The sequence below is a fragment of the Tachyglossus aculeatus genome, chromosome 21, assembly GCF_015852505.1.
Source record: "Tachyglossus aculeatus isolate mTacAcu1 chromosome 21, mTacAcu1.pri, whole genome shotgun sequence".
Taxonomy (NCBI): domain Eukaryota; kingdom Metazoa; phylum Chordata; class Mammalia; order Monotremata; family Tachyglossidae; genus Tachyglossus; species Tachyglossus aculeatus.
Genome location: NC_052086.1, coordinates 12316064 through 12343835, shown reverse-complemented (window position 1 = coordinate 12343835; position 27772 = coordinate 12316064). Strand labels below are relative to the sequence as shown.

The following is a 27772-nucleotide window of genomic DNA, read 5'->3' as shown; positions in this document are numbered from 1 at the left end:
TTATTATTATGTGCAAGCACTGTTCTAAGCGCTGGGGAGGTTACAAGGTCATCAGGTTGTCCGGGGGTGGGGGGGCCGCCTCACAGTCTTCATCCCCATTTTACAGATGAGGGAACTGAGGCCCAGAGAAGTTAGGTGACTTGCCCAAAGTCACCCAGCTGACAGTTGGCGGAGCCGGGATTTGAACCCGCGGCTCGCCGGCAGGGGCTGGGACTCCAGGGCCGGGGGAACCGGCAGTCTCGGTCATTTCACGCTTCACAAGGCAGGGAGCAGGGAGGCGGCATGGCTCCGTGGAAAGAGCCCGGGCTTTGGAGTCAGAGGTCAGGGGTTCGAATCCCGCCTCTGCCAATTGTCAGCTGGGTGACTTTGGGCAAGTCGCTTCACTTCTCTGGACCTCAGTGACCTCATCTGGAAAATGGGGGTGAAGACCGTGAGCCCCCCGTGGGACAACCTGATCACCTTATAACTTCCCCAGTGCTTAGAACAGTGCTTTGTACATAGAAAGCGCTTAAAAAATGCCATCATCATCATCATTATTATTATTATTATTAGAAGGGCCAACTTGGCAGCAGATTCCTTACCTTCAGTGTTCTACGGGGCACAACTGAAATCAGAGAAAAATAATAATAATAATAATAATAACGATGGCATTTGTTAAGCGCCTAATATGTGCAAAGCACCGTTCTAGGCACTGGGGAGGATACAAGGGGATCAGGTGGTCCCACGGGGGGGCTCCCAGTCTTCATCCCCATTTGACAGATGAGGTCACTGAGGCACAGGGGAGTGAAGTGACTTGCCCAAAGCCACCCACCTGACAGTTGGCGGAGCTGGGATTGGAACCCGCGACCTCCGACTCCAAAGCCCGGGCTGAACCTAAGTCTCTACCGAGCTCTCAGTCCGGTGCGCTGCGCGGTAGGTGCTCCCTAAGTGCCACCGATTCCACGGAGGAAGAGCCTGTTCTCCCTCATCCCGTGAGGACATTCAGGAAGACCAGGCTTAGGAAGCCAAAGCGCACTTAGGGAATTCCAGCAACTAATTGTATTTATTACGCTATTTATTTATTTATTTTACTTGTACCTATCTATTCTGTTTATTTTATTTTGTTAATATGTTTGGTTTTGTTGTCCGTCTCCCCCTTCTAGACCGTGAGCCCGCCGTTGGGTAGGGACCGGCTCTAGATGTTGCCAACTTGGACTTCCCAAGCGCTTAGTCCAGTGCTCTGCACACAGTAAGCGCTCAATAAATACGATTGATTGATTGATTGACGTATCCGAGAAGGGGAGGGAGAGTCGGCGGGCCGCCGGGGAGCGGAATTGCTGGTCACAGGGATGGCCTTTTGGGTGGTCACTGAGGTTTGGAATCCGGCCTGGTCCTTCTGGGCTTTTAGACCGTGAGCCCACTGTTGGGTAGGGACCGTCTCTATATGTTGCCAACTTGGACTTCCCAAGCGCTTAGTACAGTGCTCTGCACACAGTAAGCGCTCAATAAATACGATTGATTGATTGATTGATTGATTGATTTCCCTCTCACCCTGGTTCCTCCCTTCCAGCCTAATGTTCCTCCCCTGGTCACCCCCGTCCTTTCTTCCTTACGTTACGGCTCAGAGTCCCCCCCGCTTCCAAAATCACCTCCTAAAATCTGCTGCCGCCCCCCAGAACAATCCGGGGCCCAACCCCTTCCCTAAACTCAGGCTTCTTTGGGTTGGTTTGACACTCAACTGTTTACCTTCTTGTTGCCAACTTGTACTTCCCAAGCGCTTAGTACAGTGCTTTGCACACAGTAAGCGCCCAATAAATACGACTGATTGATTGCCTTCACGGGCGGGGGACCGTGACTCTTTTTCTGACGTGTCCTTTCTAGGGTTTGGTTCCCCGCTACCTATTCTGCAGCTACTCAACAATTATAATAACAATAATAGTAGTCCCTGTGAGGTGCTTAATAATAATAATAATGGTATTTGTTAAGCGCTTACTATGTACAAAGCACTGTTCTAAGCGCCGGGTGCGTGTCAAGCACGGATGGTCAGGTGAGGCAGAGCCCCTGTCCCACGTGGAGCTCACAATCTAGGAGGGAGTAGGATAATAATAATAATGATGATGATGGCATTTGTTAAGCGCTTACTATGTGCAAAGCACTATTCTAAGTGCTGGGGAGGATACAAGGTGATCGGGTTGGCCCACGTGGGGCTCACAGCCTTCGACCCCATTTTACAGATGAGGCAACCGAGGCCCAGAGAAGTGAAGTGACTTGCCCGAAGTCACACAGCTGACAACTGGCGGAGCTGGGATTTGAACCCATGACCTCTGACTCCGAAGCCCGGGCTCTTTCCACTGAGCCGCAGTCCCTGGGACGTGCTTAATGCGTGTCAAACACTACTAAATACTGGGGTATATACAAGACCGTCAGGTGAGACAGAGCCCCTGTCCCATGGGGAGCTCACCATCTAGGAGGGAGTAGGATAATAATAGTAATAATAATAATAATAATGATGATGATGATGGCACTTGTTAAGCGCTTACTATGCGCTAAGCCCTGTTCTAAGCAGTGGGGAGGTTACAAGGTGATCAGTTTGTCCCCCGGGGGGCTCACAGTCTTCATCCCCATTTTGCAGATGAGGGAACTGAGGCCCAGAGAAGTGAAGTGACTGGCCCAAAGCCGCGCAGCCGACAAGTGGCGGAGCCGGGATTAGAACCCACGACCTCCGGCTCCCAAGCCCCCGCGCTCCCCACTGAGCCATGCTGCTTCCCAGGATCCAATCCCCATTTGACGGACGGGGAACCCGAGGCCCAGAGAAGCCATCGGAATGGGGGGGGGGGGGGGTCCTCCGATTCCTGGATGCCCGCTCCGGCCTGCCCCGGCCCCGGCTCGGGCACGGCGCGGTACCTGCGGCGAGGATGACGTCCGGCCGGAGGGCGGTGAGCTGTCCGGGAGTCGTCCGAGCCCAGTCCAGCTCCACGGCAGCCACTCTGGGCCCCCGGGGGCCGGGGCCCGGCGACGGGGCCGAGCCCACCGGCCCTGCCGGGAAGCCGTTGAGGCCCAGGTTTCTCCGGAGCTGCTGGAGGACCCGACCGTGACAGTCGCTGAAGACGTAGACGTCGGGACCGCACGCCTTGCAGACGACAAGGCCCGTGAGCCCCGCTCCGCTGCCCAGCTCCAAGATGGTCCTGGACGTCCGAGAGAGGCGGGGGGATAAGCTCAGTGTCGGTCAACGGCTTCTCCCCCCGCCCCCGGCTCAGCGGGGCCCGTCACCTGTCGCGGAAGACGGCCGGGTTCCCCAGGGCCCATTCCGCCAGGTACAGCGCCGCGTCCCACGTGACGAGGCCGGTGGTGCCTTGGGAAACGATGGCCGTGCTCTCGCAGAGGGTCACCGAGTCTCCGGAGGGCTGGACGGGGGGAGAGAAAGGGAGGAAGAATCACAGAGAGTCACCGAGTCTCCGGAGGGACAGAGAGGGAGAAAGAATCAGAGAGTGACCGAGTCTCCGGAGGGACAGAGAGGGAGAAAGAATCAGAGAGTGACCGAGTCTCCGGAGGGTTGGACCGGGGAAAAGAAAGGCAGAAAGAACCGGACGGTAGAGCCAAAGGAAAACGACCCCTTTGAAAGAGGCCCCCCGAATCCCAGCCCCGAGCTCTCTCCCGAAAATCCCTGAGCACCGTGGCCTTTCAAGTCCCCCGCTCCCGGCTGCCCATCCATGTCCTCACTTCCCCAGCCCTCCCCTTCCTCCCTCAAATGCCACCCCTTCCCTCTGTGCTTCGGACCCCATTCCCTCTCACCTTGTAAAAACTCTCGCCCCTTTCCTCCTCCCCTCCTTAACTCCCATCTTCAACCGCTCACTCTCCACTGGTTTCTTCCCCTCTGCCTTCAAACATGCCCACGTCTCCCCCATCCTAAAAAAAATCCTCCTTTGACCCCACCGCCCCTTCCGGTTATCGTCCCACCTCCCACCTACCGTTCCTTTCCAAACTCGACACTCGCTGCCTCGAATTCTTCTCCTCCGACTCTCTCCCGTCCCCTCCACTCCACCGAAACGGCCCTCTCAGAGGCCGCCGATGACCTCCTTCTTGCCAAATCCAACGGCTCCTACTCCATCCTAATCCTCCTCGACCTCTCGGCCGCCTTCGACACCGTGGACCACCCCCTTCTCCTCAACACGCTATCCAGCCTTGGCCTCACAGACTCCGTCCTCTCCCGGTTCTCCTCATCTCTCCGGCCGTTCATTCTCGGTCTCCTTCGCGGGCTCCTCCTCCCCGTCCCATCCCCTTACTGTGGGGGTTCCTCGAGGGTCAGTTCTTGGTCCCCTTCAATTCTCCATCTACACCCGCTCCCTCGGAGAACTCATTCGCTCCCACGGCTTCAACTATCACCTCTACGCGGATGACACCCAAATCTACATCTCCTCCCCTGTTCTCTCTCCCTCCCTCCAGCCTCGCATCTCCTTCTGCCCTCAGGATATCTCCACCTGGATGTCCACCCGCCACCTAAAACTCAAAGTGTCCAAGACAGAGCTCCTTATCTTCCCTCCCAAACCTCATCCTCTCCCTGACTCTCCCATCACTGCGGACGGCACAACCATCCTTCCCGTCTCACGAGCCCGCGACCTCGGTGTCGTCCTCGACTCCGCTCTCTCGTTCACCCCTCACATCCTATCCGTCCCCAGAACCTGCCGGTCTCACCTCCGCAACGTCGCCAAGATCCTCCCTTTCCTCTCCATCCAAACCACTACCCTGCTGGTTCAAGGTCTCATCCTATCCTGACAGGATTACTGCATCGGCCTCCTCTCTGATCTCCCATCCTCGTGTCTCTCCCCACTTCAATCCATACTTCACGCCGCTGCCTGGATTGTCTTTGTCCAGAAACGCTCTGGACATGTTACTCCCCTCCTCAAAAATCTCCCCTACTCAAATCCGCCAATCCCACTCCCCCTCCTTCAAAGCCCTACCGAAGGCTCACCTCCTCCAAGAGGCCTTCCCAGACTAATCCCCCTTTATCCTCAGTTCCCCGTCGCCCCGACTCAGTCCCTTTACTCTACTCCCCGCCCGCCTCTCAGCTCTCGTGTATATAAGCAGCGTGGCTCAGTGGAAAGAGCCCGGGCTTTGGAGTCAGAGGTCGTGGGTTCAAATCCCGGCTCTGCCAACCGTTGGCTGCGTGACTTTGGGCAAGTCACTTCACTTCTCTGGGCCTCAGTTACCTCATCTGGAAAATGGGGATTAAGACTGCGAGCCCCCCGTGGGACGACCTGATCACCTTGTAACCTCCCCAGCGCTTAGAACAGTGCTTTGCACCTAATAAGCCCTTAATACTGTCATTATTATTATTATATCTATAATTCTATTTATTCCTATTGATGCCTGTGTACTTGTTTTGATGTGTATAGATCCATCAGTCTATTTACTTACATTGATGCCTGTTGACTCGTTTTGATGTCTGTCTTCCCCCTTCTAATTAATTAATTATTGATGGCATTTATTAAGCGCTTACTATGTGCAAAGCCCTGTTCTAAGCGCTGGGGAGGTTACAAGGTGATGAGGTTGTCCCACTGGGGGCTCACAATCTTAATCCCCATTTTACAGATGAGAGAACTGAGGCCCAGAGAAGTGAAGTGACTTGCCCAAAGTCACCCAGCTGACAAGTGGCGGAGCCGGGATTTGAACCCATGACCTCTGACTCCAAAGCCCGGGCTCTTTCCACTGAGCCATGCTGCCTCTCTAGGTTAATAATAGTAATAATAATAATAATGATAATGATGGCATTTATTAAGCACTTACTACGTGCAAAGCACTGTTCTAAGCGCCGGGGGGAGGTTACAAGGTGATCAGGTTGTCCCACAGGGGGCTCACAGTCTTCATCCCCATTTTCCAGATGAGGCCCAGAGAAGTGAAGCGACTTGCCCAAAGCCACACAACTGACAACCGGCGGAGCCGGGATTTGAACCCATGACCTCTGACTCCAAAGCCCGGGCTCTTTCCACCGAGCCATGCTGCCTCTCTAGGGTAATAATAATGATATTAATAATGGCATTTATTAAGCGCTTACTACATGCAAAGCCCTGTTCTAAGCGCCGGGGGGAGGTTACAAGGTGATCAGGTTGTCCCACGGGGGGCTCACAGTCTTCATCCCCATTTTCCAGATGAGGCAACCGAGGCCCCGAGAAGTGAAGCGACTTGCCCAAAGCCACACAGCTGACAATTGGCGGAGCCGGGACTTTAACCCATCACCTCTGACTCCAAAGCCCGGGCTCTTTCCACCGAGCCACGCTGCTTCTCTAGGGTAATAATAATGGCATTTATTAAGCGCTTACTATGTGCAAAGCACTGTTCTAAGCACGGGGGAGGTTACAAGGTGATCAGGTTGTCCCACGGGGGGCTCACAGTCTTCATCCCCATTTTCCAGATGAGGCAACTGAGGCCCAGAGAAGTGAAGCGACTTGCCCAAAGCCACCCAGCTGACAAGTGGCGGAGCCAGGATCTGAACCCACGACCTCTGACTCCGAAGCCCGGGCTCTTTCCACCGAGCCACGCTGCTTCTCTAGGGTAATAATAATGATAATAATAATGGCATTTATTAAGCACTTACTACGTGCAAAGCACTGTTCTACGCGCCGGGGAGGTTACAAGGTGATCAGGTTGTCCCACGGGGGGCTCACAGTCTTCATCCCCATTTTCCAGATGAGGCAACCGAGGCCCCGAGAAGTGAAGCGACTTGCCCAAAGCCACACAGCTGACAATTGGCGGAGCCGGGACTTTAACCCATCACCTCTGACTCCAAAGCCCGGGCTCTTTCCACCGAGCCACGCTGCTTCTCTAGGGTAATAATAATGGCATTTATTAAGCGCTTACCACGTGCAAAGCACTGTTCTAAGCGCGGGGGAGGTTACAAGGTGATCAGGTTGTCCCACGGGGGGCTCACAGTCTTCATCCCCATTTTCCAGATGAGGCAACCGAGGCCCAGAGAAGTGAAGCGACTTGCCCAAAGCCACACAACTGACAACCGGCGGAGCCGGGATTTGAACCCACGAGCTCTGACTCCAAAGCCCGGGCTCTTTCCACCGAGCCACGCTGCTTCTCTAGGGCAATAATAATGATAATAATAATGGCATTTATTAAGCGCTTACTACGTGCAAAGCACTGTTCTACGCGCCGGGGAGGTTACAAGGTGATCAGGTTGTCCCCCGGGGGGCTCACAGTCTTCATCCCCATTTTCCAGATGAGGTAACTGAGGCCCACGGAAGTGAAGCGCCTTGCCCAAAGCCACACAACTGACAACTGGCGGAGCCGGGATTTGAACCCACGACCTCTGACTCCAAAGCCCGGGCTCTTTCCACTGAGCCACGCTGCTTCTCTAGGGTAATAATAATGGCATTTATTAAGTCCCGGTGGCGGAGCCGGGCCGTGAACCCTCGACCGCTGACTCCGAAGCCCGGGCTCTTCCCGCCGAGCCACGCCGCTTCTCTGCTAAGCGCTTGGGAGACGACGGTGGAAACGGCAGACACGTGCCCCGCCCCGATCGAGCTTACCAGCAAATAGCTCCGGTGGCACTGGGGTGAGTCTTCGGCCGTTAAAACCCTCGCCAGGGCTTCGTATAACTCATCCAGGGGCTCTGCGTGGGCCGACTCGTGCTACGGTTGGGCGACAGGCGGAGCAGGTATTTAGGCCCCCGGCCCGAACTGGGCCGCCGAACCGGGAAGCTCGGCGAGCAGGCGCGCGGGGAGCGTTCTCTCAGTTTCCCCAACCGGGCCGACCCCTTACCCTCCTGATGAGCTCAGCGAGGAAACAGCGGGCGTACTTGGCTGAAGGGGGATGCCTCACGGACAGGGGGTGCAGGACAGTCTGTAACGGAGCGATGAGAAAAAGAGGAAGTCATCCTTGACTCTGACGGAGCCTCGCGTCGGATTTTGGGACGTGCACGCCCGCGAGGAACACGGGGGCTCGCCCGTTCCGGGACGGAGACGGAAGGAGTTGGGACGCCTAGCTTGGAGAACACAGATGGGCCGTGCTCCTGGCTATGTCCAAGTCCTGATAATAATAATAGTCTAATAATAACTGTGAGCCCACTGTTGAGTAGGGACTGTCTCTATATGTGGCCAATTTGTACTTCCCAAGCGCTTAGTGCAGTGCTCTGCACATAGCAAGCGCTCAATAAATGCGATTGATGATAATAATAATAAGTATAGCCAAGTCCTAATAATAATAATAGTGATGATGGGAGTTGTTAAGTGGGAAGGCCTCCCCAGAGGCCTTCCCAGACTGAGCCCCTTCCTTCCTCTCCCCCTCGTCCCCCTCTCCATCCCCCCATCTTACCTCCTTCCCTTCCCCACAGCACCTGTATATATGTATATACGTTTGTACATATTCATTACTCTATTTATTTTACTTGTACATATCTATTCTATTTATTTTATTTTGTTAGTGTGTTTGGTTTTGTTCTCTGTCTCCCCCTTTTAGACTGCGAGCCCACTGTTGGGTAGGGACTGTCTCTCTGTGTTGCCATCTTGGACTTCCCAAGTGCTTAGTACAGTGCTCTGCACACAGTAAGCGCTCAATAAATACGATTGATTGATTGATTGATTAAGTGCCTACTACTACTAATAATGATGATGGTATTTGTTAAGTGCGTACTATGTGTCAAACACTGCTCTAGGTGTTGGGATATATTTGTATCAGATTTAGATTTGTATCTAATTTGTATTGACTGTGGGACAACCTGATCACCCAGTGCTTAGTACAGTGCTTTGCGCACAGTAAGCGCTTAATAAATGCCATCGTTATTATTATTATTATTATTATTATTATTATTATTATTATTAGATCGAGGCTTGTATCTAATCAGGTTGGACAGAGTCCCTGTCCAACTTGGGGCTCACAGTCTTAATCACCGTTTTTCAGATGAGGTCACTGAGGCATGGGGAAGTGAAGTGACTTACCCAAGGTCACACAGTAGACAAGAGGTGGAGCTGGGATTGGAACCCAGGTCCTCCCGACGCCTAGGCCCACTGGGCCAAGCGGTGTCTCCCCCGATTTTCCCAATAAACCGAAGACCCTTCCACCCCCTATTTACGCCACGGCGCTGAGTAGCGTAATCGGCGACGGATTACCAAAAGGGGACGGGTCCCGTCACGCCCGCTGCTGCTCGGGTCTCCGACAGGGTCTGTGCTGTGACCCCGGATGGTAATAATAAGGACGATGGCGTTTATTACGCGCTTACTGTGTGCGAGGCACTGTTCTAAGCGCCGGGGAGGTTACGGGGCGATCGGGTCGTCCCCCGTGGGGCTCCCGGTCTTCATCCCCATTTGACAGATGAGGTCACCGAGGCCCAGAGAAGTGACGCGACTCGCCCAAAGTCCCACGGCCGACTTGATTTGAACCCCAGAGCCCGCGCTCTTTCCACCAAGCCACGCCGCTTCTCTACCTCCCAGCGCTCCGACCACGCGAGCTGACGGGCATTCAATCGTATTTAATGGGCGCTTCCTATGTGCAGGGCTCTGCACTAAGCGCCGTATTGCAATTAAGAGAGACGGTCCCCGCCTGGGACGGGCTCCTAGTCTAGAGAGGGGGAGACGGACATGTGTGTAACAGGCATCGATATAAATAAATAGGATTATAGCTAGACACATATATGTGTAAGTGCTGTGAGGCGGTCGGGGGGAAGAGCGGAATGAGTCAAAGTGATGTGGAAGGGCAGGGGAGATGAGGAAAAGGGGGCTTAGCCTGGGAAGGCCTCATGGAGGAGGTGAGCCTTCGGTAGGGCTTTGAAGGGGGGGGAAGAGGGATTGTTTGGAGGATTTGAGGAGGAAACGCCCAGAGCGTTTCTGTAGAAAGATAATCCGGGCGGCAGAGCGAGGTATAGACGGAAGCGGGGAGAGACGGGAGGATGGGAGACCAGAAGCACTAATCCCATCGGGGTAGGATGAGCGGTTGAACCGGCAAGGTAGCGGTTTGGATGGAGAGGAAAGGGCGGATCTCGGCGATGTTGCGGAGCTGAGGCCGGCAGGTTCTGGGGACGGCTTGGATGTGCGGGGTGGACGAGAGGGCGGATGACACCGAGGCTGCGGGCTCGGGAGATGGGAAGGATGGTCATCGACGGTGACGGGAAAGTCAGGGAGAGGGCAGGGTTTGGGAGGGAAGACAAGGAGCTCGGTCTTAGCGGGAAAGCCATCGGGGCATCAGAGAGAAGTATGGACTGGAACGGGGAGAGACGGGAGGCTGCTCAACGAAGAGGGTGGAACGGTAATCAAGGCGGGATAGGATATGTGCTTGGATCAACGCGGGAACAAAGGTACGACTTTAGCATTTTTGTGCAGGTCTAGTTGCCAGATACTAATATAATAATTATTATATTAATATTATATTAATTAATAATACAATATAATAATATTAATATTATGTTAATTATTATTATAATAATGTTGGCATTTGTTAAGCGCTTACTATGTGCCAAGCACCGTTCTGAGTGCTGGGGGAGATACGAGGTAATCAGGTCATCCCACGTGGGGCTCACGGTCTTCATCCCCATTTTCCAGATGAGGGAACTGAGGCACAGAGAAGTGAAGTGGCTTGCCCAAAGTCACATAGCTGATATACTTGTATATATTTGTACAGATTTATCACTAATAATGGCATTTTTATTAAGCGCTTACTCTCTGCAAAGCACTGTTCTAAGCGCTGGGGAGGTTACAAGGTGATCCGGTTGTCCCACGGAGGGCTCACAGTCTTTATCCCCATTTCCCAGAGGAGGTAACTGAGGCCCAGAGAAGTGAAGTGACTTGCCCAAAGTCACACAGCTGACAACTGGCAGAGCCGGGATTTGAACCCATGACCCCTGACTCCAAAGCCCGGGCTCTTTCCACAGAGCCACACTGCTTCTCTATTACTCTGTTTTACTTGTACGTATTTACTATTCTGTTTCTTTTGTTTATGATGTGCCTCTAGCTTTAATTGTTATTATTTTTATATTATTATTATTATTTATTTAAATATTATGTATTTATATTATATATTATTATTTATTATTATTATTAATTCTATTTCTTTTGACGGTTTTGACACCTGTCTGCAGGTTTTGTTTTGTTGTCTGTCTCCCCCTTCTAATAATAATAATAATAGCATTTATTAAGCGCTTACTATGTGCAAAGCACTGTTCTAAGCACTGGGGAGGTTACAAGGTGATCAGGTTGTCCCACGGGGGGCTCACAGTCTTCATCCCCATTTTCCAGATAAGGGAATTGAGGCCCAGAGAAGTGAAGTGACTTGCCCAGAGTCACCCAGCTGACAAGTGGCAGAGCCAGGATTTGAACCCATGACCTCTGACTCCAGAGCCCGGGCTCTTTCCACTGAGCCATGCTGCTTCTAGACTGTGAGCCCATTGTCAGGTAGGGACCGTCTCTATACGTTGACGACTTGTACTTCCCAAGCGCTTAGTCCAGTGCTCTGCACACAGTAAGTGCTCAATAAGTATGACTGAATGAATGAATTCGGACAATCACATTTATTGAGCGCCTAATGTGTGCAGAGCACTACACTAAGCACTTGGGTTAACACATTCCCTGCCCACAATGAGTTTACAATCTAGAGAAGCAGCGTGGCTCAGTGGAAAGAGCCCGGGCTTGGGAGTCAGAGGTCACGGGTTCTAATCCCAGCTCTGCCGCTAGTCAGCTGTGTGACTTTGGGCAAGTCACCCGACTTCTCTGGGCCTCAGTTCCCTCCTCTGTAAAATGGGGATGAAGACTGTGAGCCCCACGTGGGACAACCTGATCATCTTGCAACCTCCCCAGCGCTTAGGACAGTGCTTCGCACATAGTAAGCGCTTAATAAATGCCATCATTATTATTGCTGGAGGGAGTTTACACCACACACATCGAACGGAAACTCCTTACTGAAGGTTTTAAAGCACTCAATCAGTTCTCCTCCTCCTCCTACCTTACGTGGCTGATTTCATTCATTCATTTATTCATTCATTCAATTGTATTTATTGAGCGCTTACTGTGTGCAGAGCACTGTACTAAGCGCTTGGGAAGTACAAGTTGGCAAGCTATTTCCTACTTCAATGCCCACTTTGCCCCTCTAATAAATAATAAATAAATAACGATAGCATTTATTAAGCGCTTACTATGTGCCAAGCACCGTTTCTGAGTGCCGGGGAGGTTACAAGGTGATGAGGTCATCCCAGTCTTCATCCCCATTTTCCAGATGAGGGAACCGAGGCCCAGAGAAGTGAAGCGCCTTGCCCAAAGTCACACGGCTGGCAAGCGGCGGGGCCGGGATTTGAACCCGTGACCTCGGACTCCAGAGCCCGGGCTCTTTCCACTGAGCCACGCTGCTTCTCTAATGCCAACGTCCTTATCATTCCTCGACGTAGTCTAGCTCGCCACCGACCCCCTCGCCCAAAGCCTCCCTCCTTCCTATACGCCAGACTTCCGCTCTCTCCACCTTCAAAGCTGTGGAGAAGCAGCGTGGCTCAGTGGAAAAGAGCCCGGGCTTTGGAGTCCGAGGTCACGGGTTCAAATCCCGCCTCTGCCAACTGTCAGCTCTGTGACTTTGGGCGAGTCGCTTCACTTGTCCGGGCCTCAGTTCCCTCACCTGGAAAATGGGGATGAAGACCGGGAGCCCCCCGTGGGATGACCTGATCACCTCCCCACTGCTTAGAACAGTGCTTTGCACACAGTAAGCGCTTAATACATGCCATTATTATTATTATTATTAGAGCTTTCCTGAAATCACATCTCCTCCAAGAGTCATTCCCTGACTGCGTCCTCATTTTCCCTATTCCCCCTCTCTTCTGCGATGCTTTTATGCCCTGGCTAATGCACCCTGTAAGCGGTTGATATTTCCCCCACCCTCAACTCCAAAGCACTTCCATATAATAATAATAATAATAATGGCATTTATTAAGCGCTTACTATGTGCCAAGCACTGTTCTAAGCGCTGGGGAGGTTACAAGGTGATCAGGTTGTCCCACCGGGGGCTCGATATATACCCATAATTTATTTTAAGGTCTGTCTCCGCCCCTTTACACTGTAATCTTCAGGTGGGCAGGGAAAATGGCAACCGTTTCGGTTCATTCGTTCTGTCGTATTTATCGAGCGCTTACTGCGTGCAGAGCACTGTACTAAGCGCTCAGGAAGTACAGGTCGGCAACCTGCAGAGACGGTCCCTACCCAACGACGGGCTCCCAGTCTAGAAGGGGGAGACGGACGACGAAACAAAACAGGTGGACGGGTGTCAAGGCGTCAGAACAAATAGAAGTAAAGCTAGAAGCACATCATTAACAAAATAAGTAGTAAATAAGTCAAATAGAGTAATAAATCTGTACAAACATATATACAGGTGCTGAGGGGAGGGGAAGCTGTATTGTGCTTTCCCATCCAGGTGTTTAGTACAGTGCTCTGCACCGAGGAAGTGCTCGATAAATACTGTTGACTGACTCATCGCCCATTTTGGTAGATTCTGATAAGTGTTCAATAATAATAATAATAATACTGATGGCATTTATTGAGCGCTTACTATGTGCAAAGCACTGTCAACATATGTTGCCAACTTGTACTTCCCAAGAGCTCAGTCCAGTGCTCTGCGCACAGTGAGCGCTCAATAAATACGACTGAACGAATGAATGTTCTAAGCGCTGGGGAGGTTACAAGGTGATCAGGCTGTCCCACCGGGGGCTCACGGTCTCCATCCCCATTTGACGGATGAGGGAACTGAGGCCCAGAGAAGTGAAGTGACTTGCCCCGAGTCACCCAGCTGACAGCTGGCGGAGCCGGGATTCGAACCCGTGACCTCGGACTCCAAAGCCCGAGCTCTTTCCATTGAGCCACGCTGCTTCTCTAACTACTGTTGACTGACTCATTCATTCATTCATTCAATCGTATTTATTGAGCGCTTACTGTGTGCAGAGCACTGGACTAAGCGCCTGATGGCCCATTCCGGTAGATTCTGATAACCTTGCCTGGGAAAACAAACCCCTTACGCTTTCCACTTTTAAAGGGCTAAAAGTGGCTATTTGAGAAGCAGCGTGGCTCAGGGGAAAGAGCCCGGGCTTTGGAGTCAGAGGTCACGGGTTCGAATCCCGGCTCCGCCACTTGTCAGCTGTGTGACTTTGGGCAAGTTACTTCACTTCTCTGTGCCTCAGTTACCTCGTCTGTAAAATGGGGATGAAGACTGTGAGCCCCCCGTGGGACCACCTGATCACCCTGTAACCTCCTCAGCGCTTAGAACAGTGCTTTGCACATAGTAAGCGCTTAATAAATGCTATCATAATAATAATAATAATAATAATAATAATAATAAAAGGATGCAGAATACGTGTTTCTAGCAGGCGGTAAAGGTCAGTAAAACTTCCGTAGCAGCAGAAGGATGATCCTATTTATTCAACACCTACAGCGTAAAGGACCGTCCCGTGGGGAACGCACCTACTCCGTGTCTTGATTCAGAATGATCGGCCATCACATTCATCATCATCATCATCATCATCAATCGTATTTATTGAGCGCTTACTGTGTGCAGAGCACTGTACTAAGCGCTTGGGAAGTACAAGTTGGCAACACATAGAGACAGTCCCTACCCACCAGTGGGCTCACAGTCTAAAAGGGGGAGACAGAGAACAAAACCAAACATACTAACAAAATAAAATAAATAGATATGTACAAGTAAAACAAATAAATAAATCAATAGAATAATAAATCTGTACAACCATATATACATATATACAGGTGCTGTGGGGAAGGGAAGGAGGTAAGATGGGGGGATGGAGAGGGGGATGAGGGGAAGAGGAAGGGGCTCATTCAATATTTACCTTCTGCAGAATATCCAGCAGCAGTGTGGAGTTGGATGAATTCTTTAATTTCTCCTCGAGGCGCTATTTAAAAGGAAGAAGACAGACGAGAAAGTCAAAGGGAGCAGTAGTTTGGAAAACCAGGGTTCAAAGTCGCTCAGAACAGTGCTCGGCACATAGTAAGCGCTTAACAGGTGCCACGGTTATTATTACTTGGGGCCTCTTCTGCTTATTTTGTTAACGATGCGCATCTAGCTTTCTTTCGATTTGCTCTGACGCCTTGACACCCGTCCACGTGTTTTGTTTCGTTTCGTCGTCCCTTCTAATAACAACAATAACGGCATTTATTAAGCGCTTACTATGTGCAAAGCACTGTTCTAAGCGCTGGGTGGTTACGAGGTGATCCCACGGGGGGCTCTCCAGTCTTCATCCCCATTTTCCAGATGAGGGAACTGAGGCCCAGAGAAGTGGACTTGCCCAAAATCACCCAGCTGACAGTTGGCGGAGCCGGGATTTGAACCCATGACCTCTGACTCCAAAGCCCGGGCTCTTTCCACTGAGCCAAGCCGCTTCTCATGGATATACTGGGAGCCTTTTTCCTGTGCAATGAGTACTTAGTAGGTAACCAGTAAGTTACTAAGTACTTAGTAAGTACTAAATATGGAGCAAACGAAGCATACTAAGCAGCTTGGCTTAGTGGAAAGAGCATGGGCTTGGGAGTCATCTAATCCTGGGTTCTAATAATAATAATAATAATGGCATTTATTAAGCGCTTACTATGTGCAAAACACTGTTCTAAGCGCCGGGGCGGTTCCAAGGTGATCAGGTTGCCCCACGGGGGGCTCACAGTCTTCACCCCCATTTTCCAGAGGAGGGAACTGAGGCCCAGAGACGTGAAGTGGCTTGCTCAAAGCCACCCAGCTGTCAAGTGGCGGAGTTGGGATTCGAACCCATGACCTCTGACTCCAAAGCCCGGGCTCTTTCCACTGAGCCAAGCCGCTGCTTCTAGTCCCGGCTCCGCCCCTTATCAGCTGTGTGACTCTGGGCAAGTCACTTGACTTCTCTGGGCCTCAGTGACCTCACCTGGAAAATGAGGATTATTCATTCATTCAATCGTACTTATTGAGCGCTTGCTGCGTGCAGGACACTGTACTAAGCGCTTGGAAAATACAATTTGGCCCAACAACGGGCTAGAAGGGGGGGAGACAGACGGCAATACAGAGATTGAGTCTGTGAGCCCCACGTGGGACCAACCTGATTACCTTCCGTCTCCCCCAGCGCTTAGAACAGTGCTTGGCACATAGTAAGCGCTTAACAAATACCATCATCATTATCATCATCATTATTATTATTATTACTACTATTATTATTATTATTAATCACTTGGGAGACGATCATCGGGGTTAGCAGACAGGTCCCGGCCCTCAAAGAAAAGTAGCAAGACAGTGGAAAGAGGATGATAATAGTAATAATAATAATAATAATAATAATAATAATAGCATTTATCAAACACTTACTATGTGCAAAGCGCTGGGGAGGTTACAAGGTGATCAGGTTGTCCCCCGGGGGGCTCACAGTCTTCATCCCCATTTTCCAGATGAGGGAACTGAGGCCCAGAGAAGTGAAGTGACTTCCCCAGAGTTACCCAGCTGACAACTGGCGGAGCCAGGATTCGAACCCATGACCTTCGACTCCAAAGCCCGGGTTCTTTCCACTGAGCCACGCCGCAAGATGAGTCTGAGAGTCAGAGGACCTAAGTTCAAATCCTGCTTCTGCCACCTGGGTACATCCTACTTTGGGTAAATCACTTAAACGTCCGTGTACCTCAGTTTCCCCATCTATAAAATGGGCACACGGCAACTGTTCTCCCTCCCACTGAGATGGTGAGCTCTGTATTGAGGACGGGAACCGGGCCGGCCCGTTTAACTTTTATCTACACCAGCGTGGCTGAGAAGCAGCGTGGCTCAGTGGCAAGAGCCCGGGCTTTGGAGGCGGGGGTCGTGGGTTCAAATCCCGGCTCTGCCACTTGTCAGCTGTGGGACCTTGGGCACATCACTTCACTTCCCTGTGCCTCAGTTACCTCATCTGGAAAATGGGGATGAGGACTGCCAGCCCCATGTGGGACAACCCCAACACCTTGTATCTCCCCAAGCACTTAGGACAGTGCTTGGCACATAGTAAGCGCTTAACAAATACCACCATTTTTTTCCTCTGTGCCTCAGTGACCTCATCTGAAAAATGGGGAGCCCCACTTGGAATAACGTGATGACCTTGGATCCCCTCCCCAGCGCTTAGAACAGTGCTTGGCACATAGTAAGCGCTTAACAAACACCATCATTTTTTTTTCCCTCTGTGCCTCAGTGACCGCATCTGGAAAATGGGGAGGAAAACCGGGAGCCCCACAGGAGACAATCTGATCACCTTGTAGCCCCTCCAGTGCTTGGCACATAGTAAGCGCTTACGAAATACCATCATTTTTTTTGTCCTCTGTGCCTCAGTGATCGCATCTGGAAAATGGGGAGGAAAACCGGGAGCCCCACAGGAGACAATCTGATTACCTTGTAGCCCCTCCAGTGCTTGGCACATAGTAAGCGCTTAAGAAATACCATCATTTTTTCTGTCCTCTGTGCCTCAGTGACCTCATCTGGAAAATGGGGAGGAAAACCGGGAGCCCCACAGGAGACAATCTGATCACCTTGTAGCCCCTCCAGTGCTTAGAACAGTGCTTGGCACATAGCAAGCGCTTAACAAATACCATCACATTTTTTTTCCTCTGGGCCTCAGTCCCCTCATCTGTAAAATGGGGATGAGGACTGCGAACCCCCCGTGGGACAACCTGATCACCTTATATCATTCATTCACTCATATGTTTTGTTTGTGTGTGTTTGTACAGATTGATTACTCTATTTTGCTCGTGCATATTGACTATTCTATTTATTTCATTTTGTTAATATTTTTCATTTTGTTGTCCATCTCCCCCCGTCTAGCCCGCTGTTGGGTAGTGACCGTCTCTAGATGTTGCCAACTTGGACTTCCCAAGCGCTCAGTACAGTGCTCTGCGCACAGTAAGCGCTCAATAAATACGACTGAATGAATGAATGAATGAATTGTATCCCCTCCAGTGCTTAGAACAGTGCTTGGCACCAAGGAAGCGCTTAACAAATACCATCACATTTTTTTCCCCTCTGGGCCTCAGTTCCCTCATCTGTAAAATGGGGATGAGGGCTGCGAGCCCCACGTGGGACAACGTGATCGCCTTGTAACCCCCTCCACCCCAACCCCAGCGTTTAGAACAGTACTTGGCACCTAGTAAGCACTTAATACCTCAGTTTCTTTTTTCTGTAGGCCTCGGTGACCTCATCTGGAAAATGGGGATGAGGGCTGCGAGCCCCACGTGGGACAGCCTGATCGCCTTGTATCCTCCCCCGGGGCTTAGAACAGTGCTTGGCACCTAGTAAGCGCTTAACAAATACCTCAGTTTCTTTTTTCTGTAGGCCTCAGTTCCCTCATCTGTAAAATGGGGATGAGGGCTGCGGGCCCCACGTGGGACAACCTGATCACCTTGTATCCCCCCCACCAACCCCAGCGTTTAGAACAGTGCTTGGCACCTAGTAAGCACTTAACTTAACTCAGTTTCTTTTTTCTGTAGGCCTCAGTGACCTCATCTGGAAAATGGGGATGAGGGCTGTGAGCCCCACGTGGGACAGCCTGATCGCCTTGTATCCTCCCCCGGCGCTTAGAACAGTGCTTGGCACATAGTAAGCGCTTAACAAATACCTCAGTTTCTTTTTTCTGTAGGCATCAGTGACCTCATCTGGAAAATGGGGATGAAGCCTGGGACCCCCCGTGGGACCGCCTGATCACCCTGTATCCTCCCCCCAGCGCTTAGAGCAGTGCTTGGCACCTAGCAAGCGCTTAACAAATACCTCAGTTTCTTTTTTCTGTGGGCCTCAGTGACCTCATCTGTAAAATGGGGATGAAGCCTGGGAGCCCCCCGTGGGACAGCCTGATCACCCTGTATCCTCCCCCTGGCGCTTAGAACAGTGCTTGGCACCTAGTAAGCGCTTAACAAATACCTCAGTTTCTTTCTTCTGTAGGCCTCAGTTCCCTCATCTGTAAAATGGGGATGAGGGCTGCGAGCCCCACGTGGGCCAACCTGATCACTTGTATCCTCCCCCCGGCGCTTAGAGCAGTGCTTGGCACCTAGTAAGCGCTTAACTTAACTCAGTTTCTTTTTTCTGTAGGCCTCACTGACCTCATCTGGAAAATGGGGATGAGGGCTGCGAGCCCCACGTGGGACAACCTGATCACCTTGTATCCCCCCCCCCCACCCCAGCGTTTAGAACAGTGCTTGGCACCTAGTAAGCGCTATAACTTAACTCAGTTTCTCTTTTCTGTAGGCCTCAGTGACCTCATCTGTAAAATGGGGATGAGGGCTGCGAGCCCCACGTGGGACAACTTGATCACCTTGTATCCCCCCCCACACACACCCCAGCGTTTAGAACAGTACTTGGCACCTAGTAAGCGCTTCACAAATACCTCAGTTTCTTTTTTCTGTAGGCCTCAGTTCTCTCATCTGGAAAATGGGGATGAGGACTGCGAGCTCCACGTGGGACAACCTGATCACCTTGTATCCCCCCCCCCACACCCCAGCGTTTAGAACAGTGCTTGGCACCTAGTAAGCGCTTAACAAATACCTCAGTTTCTTTTTTCTGTAGGCCTCACTGACCTCATCTGGAAAATGGGGATGAGGGCTACGAGCCCCACATGGGACAACCAGATCACCTTGTATCCCCCCCCACACCCCAGCGTTTAGAACAGTACTTGGCACCTAGTAAGCGCTTAACAAATACCTCAGTTTCTTTTTTCTGTAGGCCTCAGTTCCCTCATCTGTAAAATGGGGATGAGGGCTGCGAGCCCCACGTGGGCCAACCTGATCACCTTGCATCCTCCTCCCGGCGCTTAGAACAGTGCTTGGCACCTAGTAAGCGCTTCACAAATACCTCAGTTTCTTTTTTCTGCAGGCCTCAGTTCTCTCATCTGGAAAATGGGGATGAAGCCTGGGACCCCTCGTGGGCTAACCTGATCACCTTGTATCCTCCCCCCAGCGCTTAGAGCAGTGCTTGGCACCTAGTAAGCGCTTCTTCACAAATACCTCAGTTTCTTTTTTCTGTAGGCCTCAGTGCCCTCATCTGGAAAATGGGGGTGAGGACTGCGAGCCCCCTGTGGGACAACCCGCTCCCCCGGCGCTTAGAACGGTGCCTGGCACCTAGTAAGCGCTTAATAAATGGTGTTGTTATTATTATTATAATGATTTATTATTGTTATTATTAGAGGACAAAGTGTGGGGGGGGGGGAGACTGACCGTCCAGGGGAAGGTGGGCAGGCGTCGACCCGCTAGGAACAGGCGCTCGAAGACCAGGCCCAAAGGCGCGCTCTCGCGCGACGCCGCCGCCATGCGCGCGGGCTCCCGAGCGGGCACGAGCACGCTGGGGGGCGGGGCCTAAAGGGGCGGGGCCCAGAGGGAGGGGAGGACGGGGATAGGCTGGGGCGGGAAGGGGGCGGGGCCACGGGAGCCGGGGGCGTGGCTAAGAGAGCCGGCGGCGGTGTCACGTGACCCAGAGAGGGCGTGCAGGCGGGCCCGCGGCGGGGTCACGTGGCCCGAAGGTGGGCGTGGCCAGGCGAGTCGCGGGCAGGATCGCGTGACCCGGAGGTGGGCGGGGCCGGACGAGCCGCGGGCAGGATCGCGTGACCCTAGGTGGGCGTGGCGGGGGTGGGGTCACGTGGCCGTCGGTGGGCGTGGCCGGAGTGGGGTCGCGTGGCCGTCGGTGGGCGTGGCCGGAGTGGGGTCGCATGACCGTCGGCGGGCGGGGCCGGGGTGGGGTCGCGTGACCCGTCGGTGGGCGGGGCCGGAGTGGGGTCGCGTGACCGTCGGTGGGCGTGGCCGGAGTGGGGTCGCGTGACCCGCCTGTGGGCGGGGCCGGGCCAGCCGGGAAGTGGGGTTGGAGATTGTGATAATAATAATAATAATGACGGCATTTATTAAGCGCTTACTATGTGCCAAGCACTGTTCTAAGCGCTGGGGTAGATACAGGGTAATCAACTGGTCCCACATGGGGCTCACAGACTTAATCCCCATTGTCCAGATGAGGTAACTGAGGCACGGAGAAGTGAAGTGACTTGCCCAAAGTCACGCAGCTGACAAGTGGCGGAGCCAGGATTTGAACCCATGACCTCCGACTCCAAAGTCCGGGCTCTTTCCACTGAGCCACGCTGCTTCTCTGATGATGATGTTGATGGTGATGATGGCATTTGTTAAGCGCTTACTCTGCGCAAAGCACTGTACTAAGCGCAGGGGAGTTTACAAGGCGATCAGGCTGTCCCCCGGGGGGCTCACGGTCTTCACCCCCATTTTCCAGATGAGGGAACTGAGGCTCAGAGAAGTGAAGTGACTCGCCCCAGGTCACACAGCAGACATGTGGCGGAGCCGGGATTCGAACCCATGACCTCTGGCTCCAAAGCCCGGGCTCTTTCCACTGAGCCAAGCTGCTGTGAGCCCCCTTTGGGACAACCTGATCACCTTGTATCCTCCCCAGCGCTTAGAACAGTGCTTTGCACATAGTAAGCGCTTAACAAATGCCATTATTATTATTATTATTATTATTACAGTCTTCATCCCCATTTTCCAGGTGAGGTCACTGAGGCTCAGAGAAGTGAAGTGACTCGCCCCAGGTCACACAGCAGACGTGGCGGAGCCGGGATTCGAACCCATGACCTCTGGCTCCAAAGCCCGGGCTCTTTCCACTGAGCCAAGCTGCTGTGAGCTCCCCTTGGGACAACCTGATCACCTTGGAACCTCCCCAGCACTTAGAACAGTGCTTTGCACAGAGTAAGCACTTAATAAACGCCATTATTATTATTATTACTATCATCATCATCATGGCATTTATGAAGCTGCCCCTAAGAAGTCATCTAGTCCATTAATAATAATAATAATAATGATGACGGCATTTCTTAAGCGCTTACTATGTGCCGAGCACTGTTCTAAGTGACCTCTGCCCCTAAGAAGTCATCTAGTCCATTAATAATAATAATAATAATAATAATAATGACGGCATTTCTTAAGCGCTTACTATGTGCCGAGCACTGTTCTGAGTGACCTCTGCCCCTAAGAAGTCATCTAGTCCATTAATAATAATAATAATAATAATAACGGCATTTCTTAAGCGCTTACTATGTGCCGAGCACTGTTCTAAGTGACCTCTGCCCCTGAGAAGTCATCTAGTCCATTAATAATAATAATAATGACGGCATTTCTTAAGCGCCTACTATGTGCCGAGCACTGTTCTGAGTGACCTCTGCCCCTAAGAAGTCATCTAGTCCATTAATAATAATAATAATAATAATAATAATAATAATGACGGCATTTCTTAAGCGCTTACTATGTGCCGAGCACTGTTCTAAGTGACCTCTGCCCCTAAGAGGTCATCTAGTCCATTCATGATAATAATAATAATGACGGCATTTCTTAAGCGCTTACTATGTGCCGAGCACTGTTCTAAGTGACCTCTGCCCCTAAGAAGTCATCTAGTCCATTAATAATAATAATAATAATAACAATAATAATAATGACGGCATTTCTTAAGCACTTACTATGTGCCGAGCACTGTTTTAAGTGACCTCTGCCCCTAAGAAGTCATCTAGTCCATTAATAATAACAATAATAATAATGACGGCATTTCTTAAGCACTTACAATGTGCCGAGCACTGTTCTAAGTGACCTCTGCCCCTAAGAAGTCATCTAATCCATTAATAATAATAATAATAATAATGACGGCATTTCTTAAGCGCTTACTATGTGCCGAGCACTGTTCTAAGTGACCTCTGCCCCTAAGAAGTCATCTAATACATTAATAATAATAATAATGACGGCATTTCTTAAGTGCTTACTATGTGCCGAGCACTGTTCTAAGTGACCTCTGCCCCTAAGTAGTCATCTAATCCATTAATAATAATAATAATAATAATAATGACGGCATTTCTTAAGCGCTTACTATGTGCCGAGCACTGTTCTAAGTGACCTCTGCCCCTAAGTAGTCATCTAATCCATTAATAATTATAATAATAATAATAATGACGGCATTTCTTAAGCGCTTACTATGTGCCGAGCACTGTCCTAAGTGACCTCTGCCCCTAAGAAGTCATCTAATCCATTAATAATAATAATAATAATAATGATGGCATTTCTTAAGCGCTTACTATGTGCCGAGCACTATTCTAAGTGACCTCTGCCCCTAAGAAGTCATCTAGTCCATTAATAATAATAATAATGACGGCATTTCTTAAGCGCTTACTATGTGCCAAGCACTGTTCTAAGTGACCTCTGCCCCTAAGAAATCATCTAGTCCATTCATGATAATAATAATACTGACGGCATTTCTTAAGCACTTACTATGTGCCAAGCACTGTTCTAAGTGATCTCTGCCCCTAAGTCATCTAGTCCATTAATAATAATAATAATAATAATAATGACGGCATTTCTTAAGCGCTTACTATGTGCCGAGCACTGTTCTGAGTGACCTCTGCCCCTAAGAAGTCATCTAGTCCATTCATGATAATAATAATAATGACGGCATTTCTTAAGCGCTTACTATGTGCCAAGCACCGTTCTAAGTGACCTCTGGCTCCCAAGCCCGGGCTCTTTCCACTGAGCCACACTGCTGTTGGGTAGGGACTGTCTCTATATGTCACCAACTTGTACTTTCTAAGCGCTCAGTACAGTGCTCTGCACACAGTAAGCGCTCATTAAATACGATTGAACGAATCCTCCCATTCTCCAACGTCCTCAACCTTGATGCCATCCTCCGTTCCTTCCCGCCATTCAGCTCCCACCTCCAATGAACCGCTAAATCCTGCCAACTCTTCCCTGGAAATCTTTCCCGGATGCGTCTTTCCCTCTCTACCCAAAACATCGCCACCACGACTCACCGTGTAACTATATCATAATGAGAAGCGGCGCGGCACGGTGGAAAGAGCCCGGGCTTTGGAGTCAAAGGTCTTGGGTTCAAATCCCGGCTCTGCCGCTTGTCAGCTGTGGGACTCTGGGCAAGTCACTTCACTTCTCTGGGCCTCAGTGACCTCATCTGGAAAATGGGGATGAAGACCGTGAGCCCCCCGTGGGACAACCTGATCACCTCGTAACCTCCCCAGCGCTTAAGACAGTGCGTTGCACATAGTAAGCGCTTAATAAATGCCATTATTATTATTATTATTATCAGCCTCCTCACGTCTCCCTGTCAGCCTCTCCCCTCTCCAGTCCTACACCGTGTTTTATCCCACCGTGTTTATGTTGCCAACTTGTACTTCCCAAGCGCTTAGTACAGTGCTCTGCACACAGTACGCGCTCAATAAATATGATTGAATGAATGAATCCCAGATTATCTACCGGCCACGTTAGTCGGCCTAAGTGTCTCCACTTCTCAAAGACTTCCTTCTCAAACAAAATCACCTCACTAGTCTCCCTGTCTTCAGCCTCTCCCCTCTCCAGTCCTACACCGTGTTTGATCCCAGATTATCTACCGGCCACATTAGTCGGCCTATGTAATAATAATAATAATAATAATAATAATAATGGCATTTATTAAGCTCTTACTATGTGCTGGGGAGTTTACAAGGTGATCAGGTTGTCCCACGGGGCGCTCCCAGTCTTCATCCCCGTTTTCCAGATGAGGTAACTGAGGCCCAGAGAAGTGAAGTGACTTGCCCAAAGTCACCCAGCTGACCAGTGGATTTGAACCCACGACCTCTGACTCCGAAGCCCGGGCTCTTTCCACTGAGCCACGCTGCTTCCCTGTGTGTCTCCGCTTCTCAAAGACTTCCTTCTCAAACAGAATCACCTCACTGGTCTCCCTGTCCTCACCCTCTCCCCTCTCCATTCATTCAATCGTATTTATTGAGCGCTTACTGTGGGCAGAGCACTGTACTAAGCGCTTGGGAAGTCCAAGCTGGCAACATCTAGAGACGGTCCCTACCCCACAGCGGGCTCACAGTCTACAAGTCTCTCCAGTCCTACACCGTGTTTGATCCCACATTATCATCTCCATCCCCCCATCTTACCTCCTTCCCTTCCCCACAGCACCTGTATATATGTATATATGGTTGTACATATTTATTACTCTATTTATTTACTTATTTTACTTGTACATATCTATCCTATTTATTTTATTTTGTTGGTATGTTTGGTTCTGTTCTCTGTCTCCCCCTTTTAGACTGTGAGCCCACTGGTGGGTAGGGACTGGCTCTATGTGTTGCCAATTTGTACTTCCCAAGCGCTTAGTACAGTGCTCTGCACATAGTAAGCGCTCAATAAATACGATTGATTGATTGATTGATTGATTGATTGATCAGCCTCCTCACGTCTCCCCGTCAGCCTCTCCCCTCTCCAGTCCTACACCGTGTTTTCTCCCACCGTGTCTGTTGCCAACTTGGACTTCCCAAGCGCTTAGTACAGTGCAGAGAAGCAGCGTGGCTCAGTGGAAAGAGTGCGGGCTCTGGAGTCAGAGGTCATGGGTTCAAATTCCGGCTCCGCCACTTAGCTGTGTGACTTCGGGCGAGTCACTTCACTTCTCTGGACCTCAGTTACCTCATCTGGAAAATGGGGATTAAGGCTGTGAGCCCCCCGTGGGACAACCTGATCACCTTGTAACCTCCCCAGCGCTTAGAACAGTGCTTTGCACATAGTAAGCGCTTAATAAATGCCATTATTATTATTATTATTATTATCTACCGGCCACGTTAGTCGGCCTATGTGTCTCCATCCGCTTCTCAAAGACTTCCTCCTCCAACAAAATCACCTCACTCGTCTCGCTGTCCTCAGCCTCTCGCCTCTCCGGTCCTACACCATGTTTTATCCCAGATTAGCGGCCACGTCATCATCATCATCATCAATCGTATTTATTGAGCGCTTACTATGTGCAGAGCACTGTACAAAGCGCTTGGGAAGTACAAACTGGCAAACGTTGGTCGGCCTACGTGTCTCCGCTTCTCAAAGACTTCCTCCTCCAACAAAATCACCTTATCACGGGTTTGGAGGCGCTCCCGCTGTTCCCTCCGTTTCCGATTTTGGCTCCCTTCTCTCCTCAGTTTGCATCCGACGCTCCTCCTAAGCTCGCCTCCTGCCTCTAAACCTTTCCTCGTAAAATCCCCCCTCCTGAGAACTCTTTACCCGGACAAATACGCCAAATATCAGCCCTCCGTATCTTCAGAGTCGTCCCGAGATCCCATCCCTTCCGACGTGCTTTCCCTGATCATTTCCCAGATTGCAGCCCTATCTACCTAACAGTCACTCAATCAATTAATAGATGCTATTTATTGAGGGCTCGCTATGTGCAGAACACTGTACTGAGCGCTTAGGAGAGTTCAAGGCAAGAGTTGGTAATAATAATCAGGTTGGTATTTGTTCATTCGTTCAATCGTATGTATTGAGCGCTTACTGTGTGCAGAGCACTGTGCTAAGCGCTTGGGAAGTACAAGTTGGCAACATAACGTCGGCGCTTAGTATGTGCCAAGCACTGGGGTAGATACAAGGGAATCGGGTTGTCCCCCGTGGGGCTCCTAGTCTTCATCCCCATTTGACAGAGGAGGGAACTGAGGCCCAGAGAAGCGAAGCGACTTGCCCAAAGTCACACAGCCAAGTGGCGCTTGGTTCAGCGCTCTGCACACAGTAAGCGCTCAATAAAGGTGATTGATTGAATGAATGAATGAATGAATGAAAGTGGCGGAGCCGGGATTTGAACCCACGACCCCTGACTCCAAAGCCCGGGCTCTTTCCACTGAGCCACCCTGCTTCCACATTGGTAGAATGCAAACCCCTGCCCACAGAGAGCTTACAGTCCACAGGGAGAGACAGACATTAAAATATATTACAGATTGGAGAAATGGAGTATATGTGCATAATTGCCGTGGGGCTGGGTTGAATCAATCAATCAATCAATCGTATTTATTGAGCGCTTACTATGTGCAGAGCACTGTACTAAGCGCTTGGGAAGTACAAATTGGCAACACATAGAGACAGTCCCTACCCAACAGTGGGCTCACAGTCTAAAAGTCGAATATCGAAACGCTCTTTTAAAACATTGAAAAATGGTATTTGTGAAGCACTTACCGTGTGTTACGCGCTCTTTTAAGCCCTGGGGTAGCTACAGACTTATTAGTTAAATGCAGTTCCTGTCCTACTTGCTAAATGCACTTCCCAAGCGCTTAGTACAGTGCTCTGCGCACAGTCAGCGCTCAGTAGACACGACCGAATGAATAACCAAGTTCAGAGTAGCTGCGGAGGGGAGGCCAGAAAGGGGAAACTGAGGGCCTCGTCCGCGAAGGCCGCTCGGAAGGGACGTGATTTTTTCGGAGCGAAGAATTAAGAGGCCTCGATCGGTTCTTTGTTCTCCAGAAACGACGAAGCGAACGGGTTCAGAAGCGTGTCGGGGACGGAAATTGGTTCCTCCCGTCTTGATCTGCTCTTCGTCTGCGGAAAGACAATATGAGGTCAGGTTTGTCTCCGTACGCAGCCGAGGTCCGGGGAAGAGCCGTGAGAATTTTTCTAATTTTCTTTTTACGCAGCTGAGGTCTGTGAGAATTTTTCAAATTTTGTTTTAACAACGGCGGTATTCGTTAAGCCCAGACTCCGTGCCGCGCGCCGTACTGAGCACTGAGGTAGATGAAAGAGAATCAGAGCCCACAGAGAGGACACATATCGAAGTACAAGGTATCGACTTGTAATTCCCAAGCATTTAGCACAGTGCTGTGCGCGTAGTAAATGGGTGAGCCCACTGTTTTTAGACTGCGAGCCCACTGTTGGGTAGGGACCGTCTCTGTATGTTGCCAGTTTGTACTTCCCAAGCGCTTAGTCCAGTGCTCTGCACAGAGTAAGCGCTCAATAAATACAATTGATTGATTGATTGATTGGTCGATAAATACGATTGAATGACTGCATCCCCATTTTGCAGGGCTTAA

General features: G+C 50.8%; 1 protein-coding gene across 1 annotated transcript in view; it reads right to left on the bottom strand.

The window, feature by feature from the left end:
- Positions 1-20616, bottom strand: part of EEF2KMT (eukaryotic elongation factor 2 lysine methyltransferase) — a 30631-nt gene extending 10015 nt beyond the window's left edge. The window contains exons 1-7 of the mRNA XM_038762707.1: positions 20380-20616; positions 20127-20264; positions 14783-14845; positions 7744-7824; positions 7512-7613; positions 3250-3383; positions 2884-3164 (exon numbers count right to left, since the gene is read on the bottom strand). Coding sequence (XP_038618635.1) covers positions 2884-3164; positions 3250-3383; positions 7512-7613; positions 7744-7824; positions 14783-14845; positions 20127-20264; positions 20380-20616 — 1036 coding nt within the window. The remainder of the gene's footprint in view (positions 1-2883; positions 3165-3249; positions 3384-7511; positions 7614-7743; positions 7825-14782; positions 14846-20126; positions 20265-20379) is intronic.
- Between the last annotated feature and the right edge of the window lie 7156 nt (positions 20617-27772).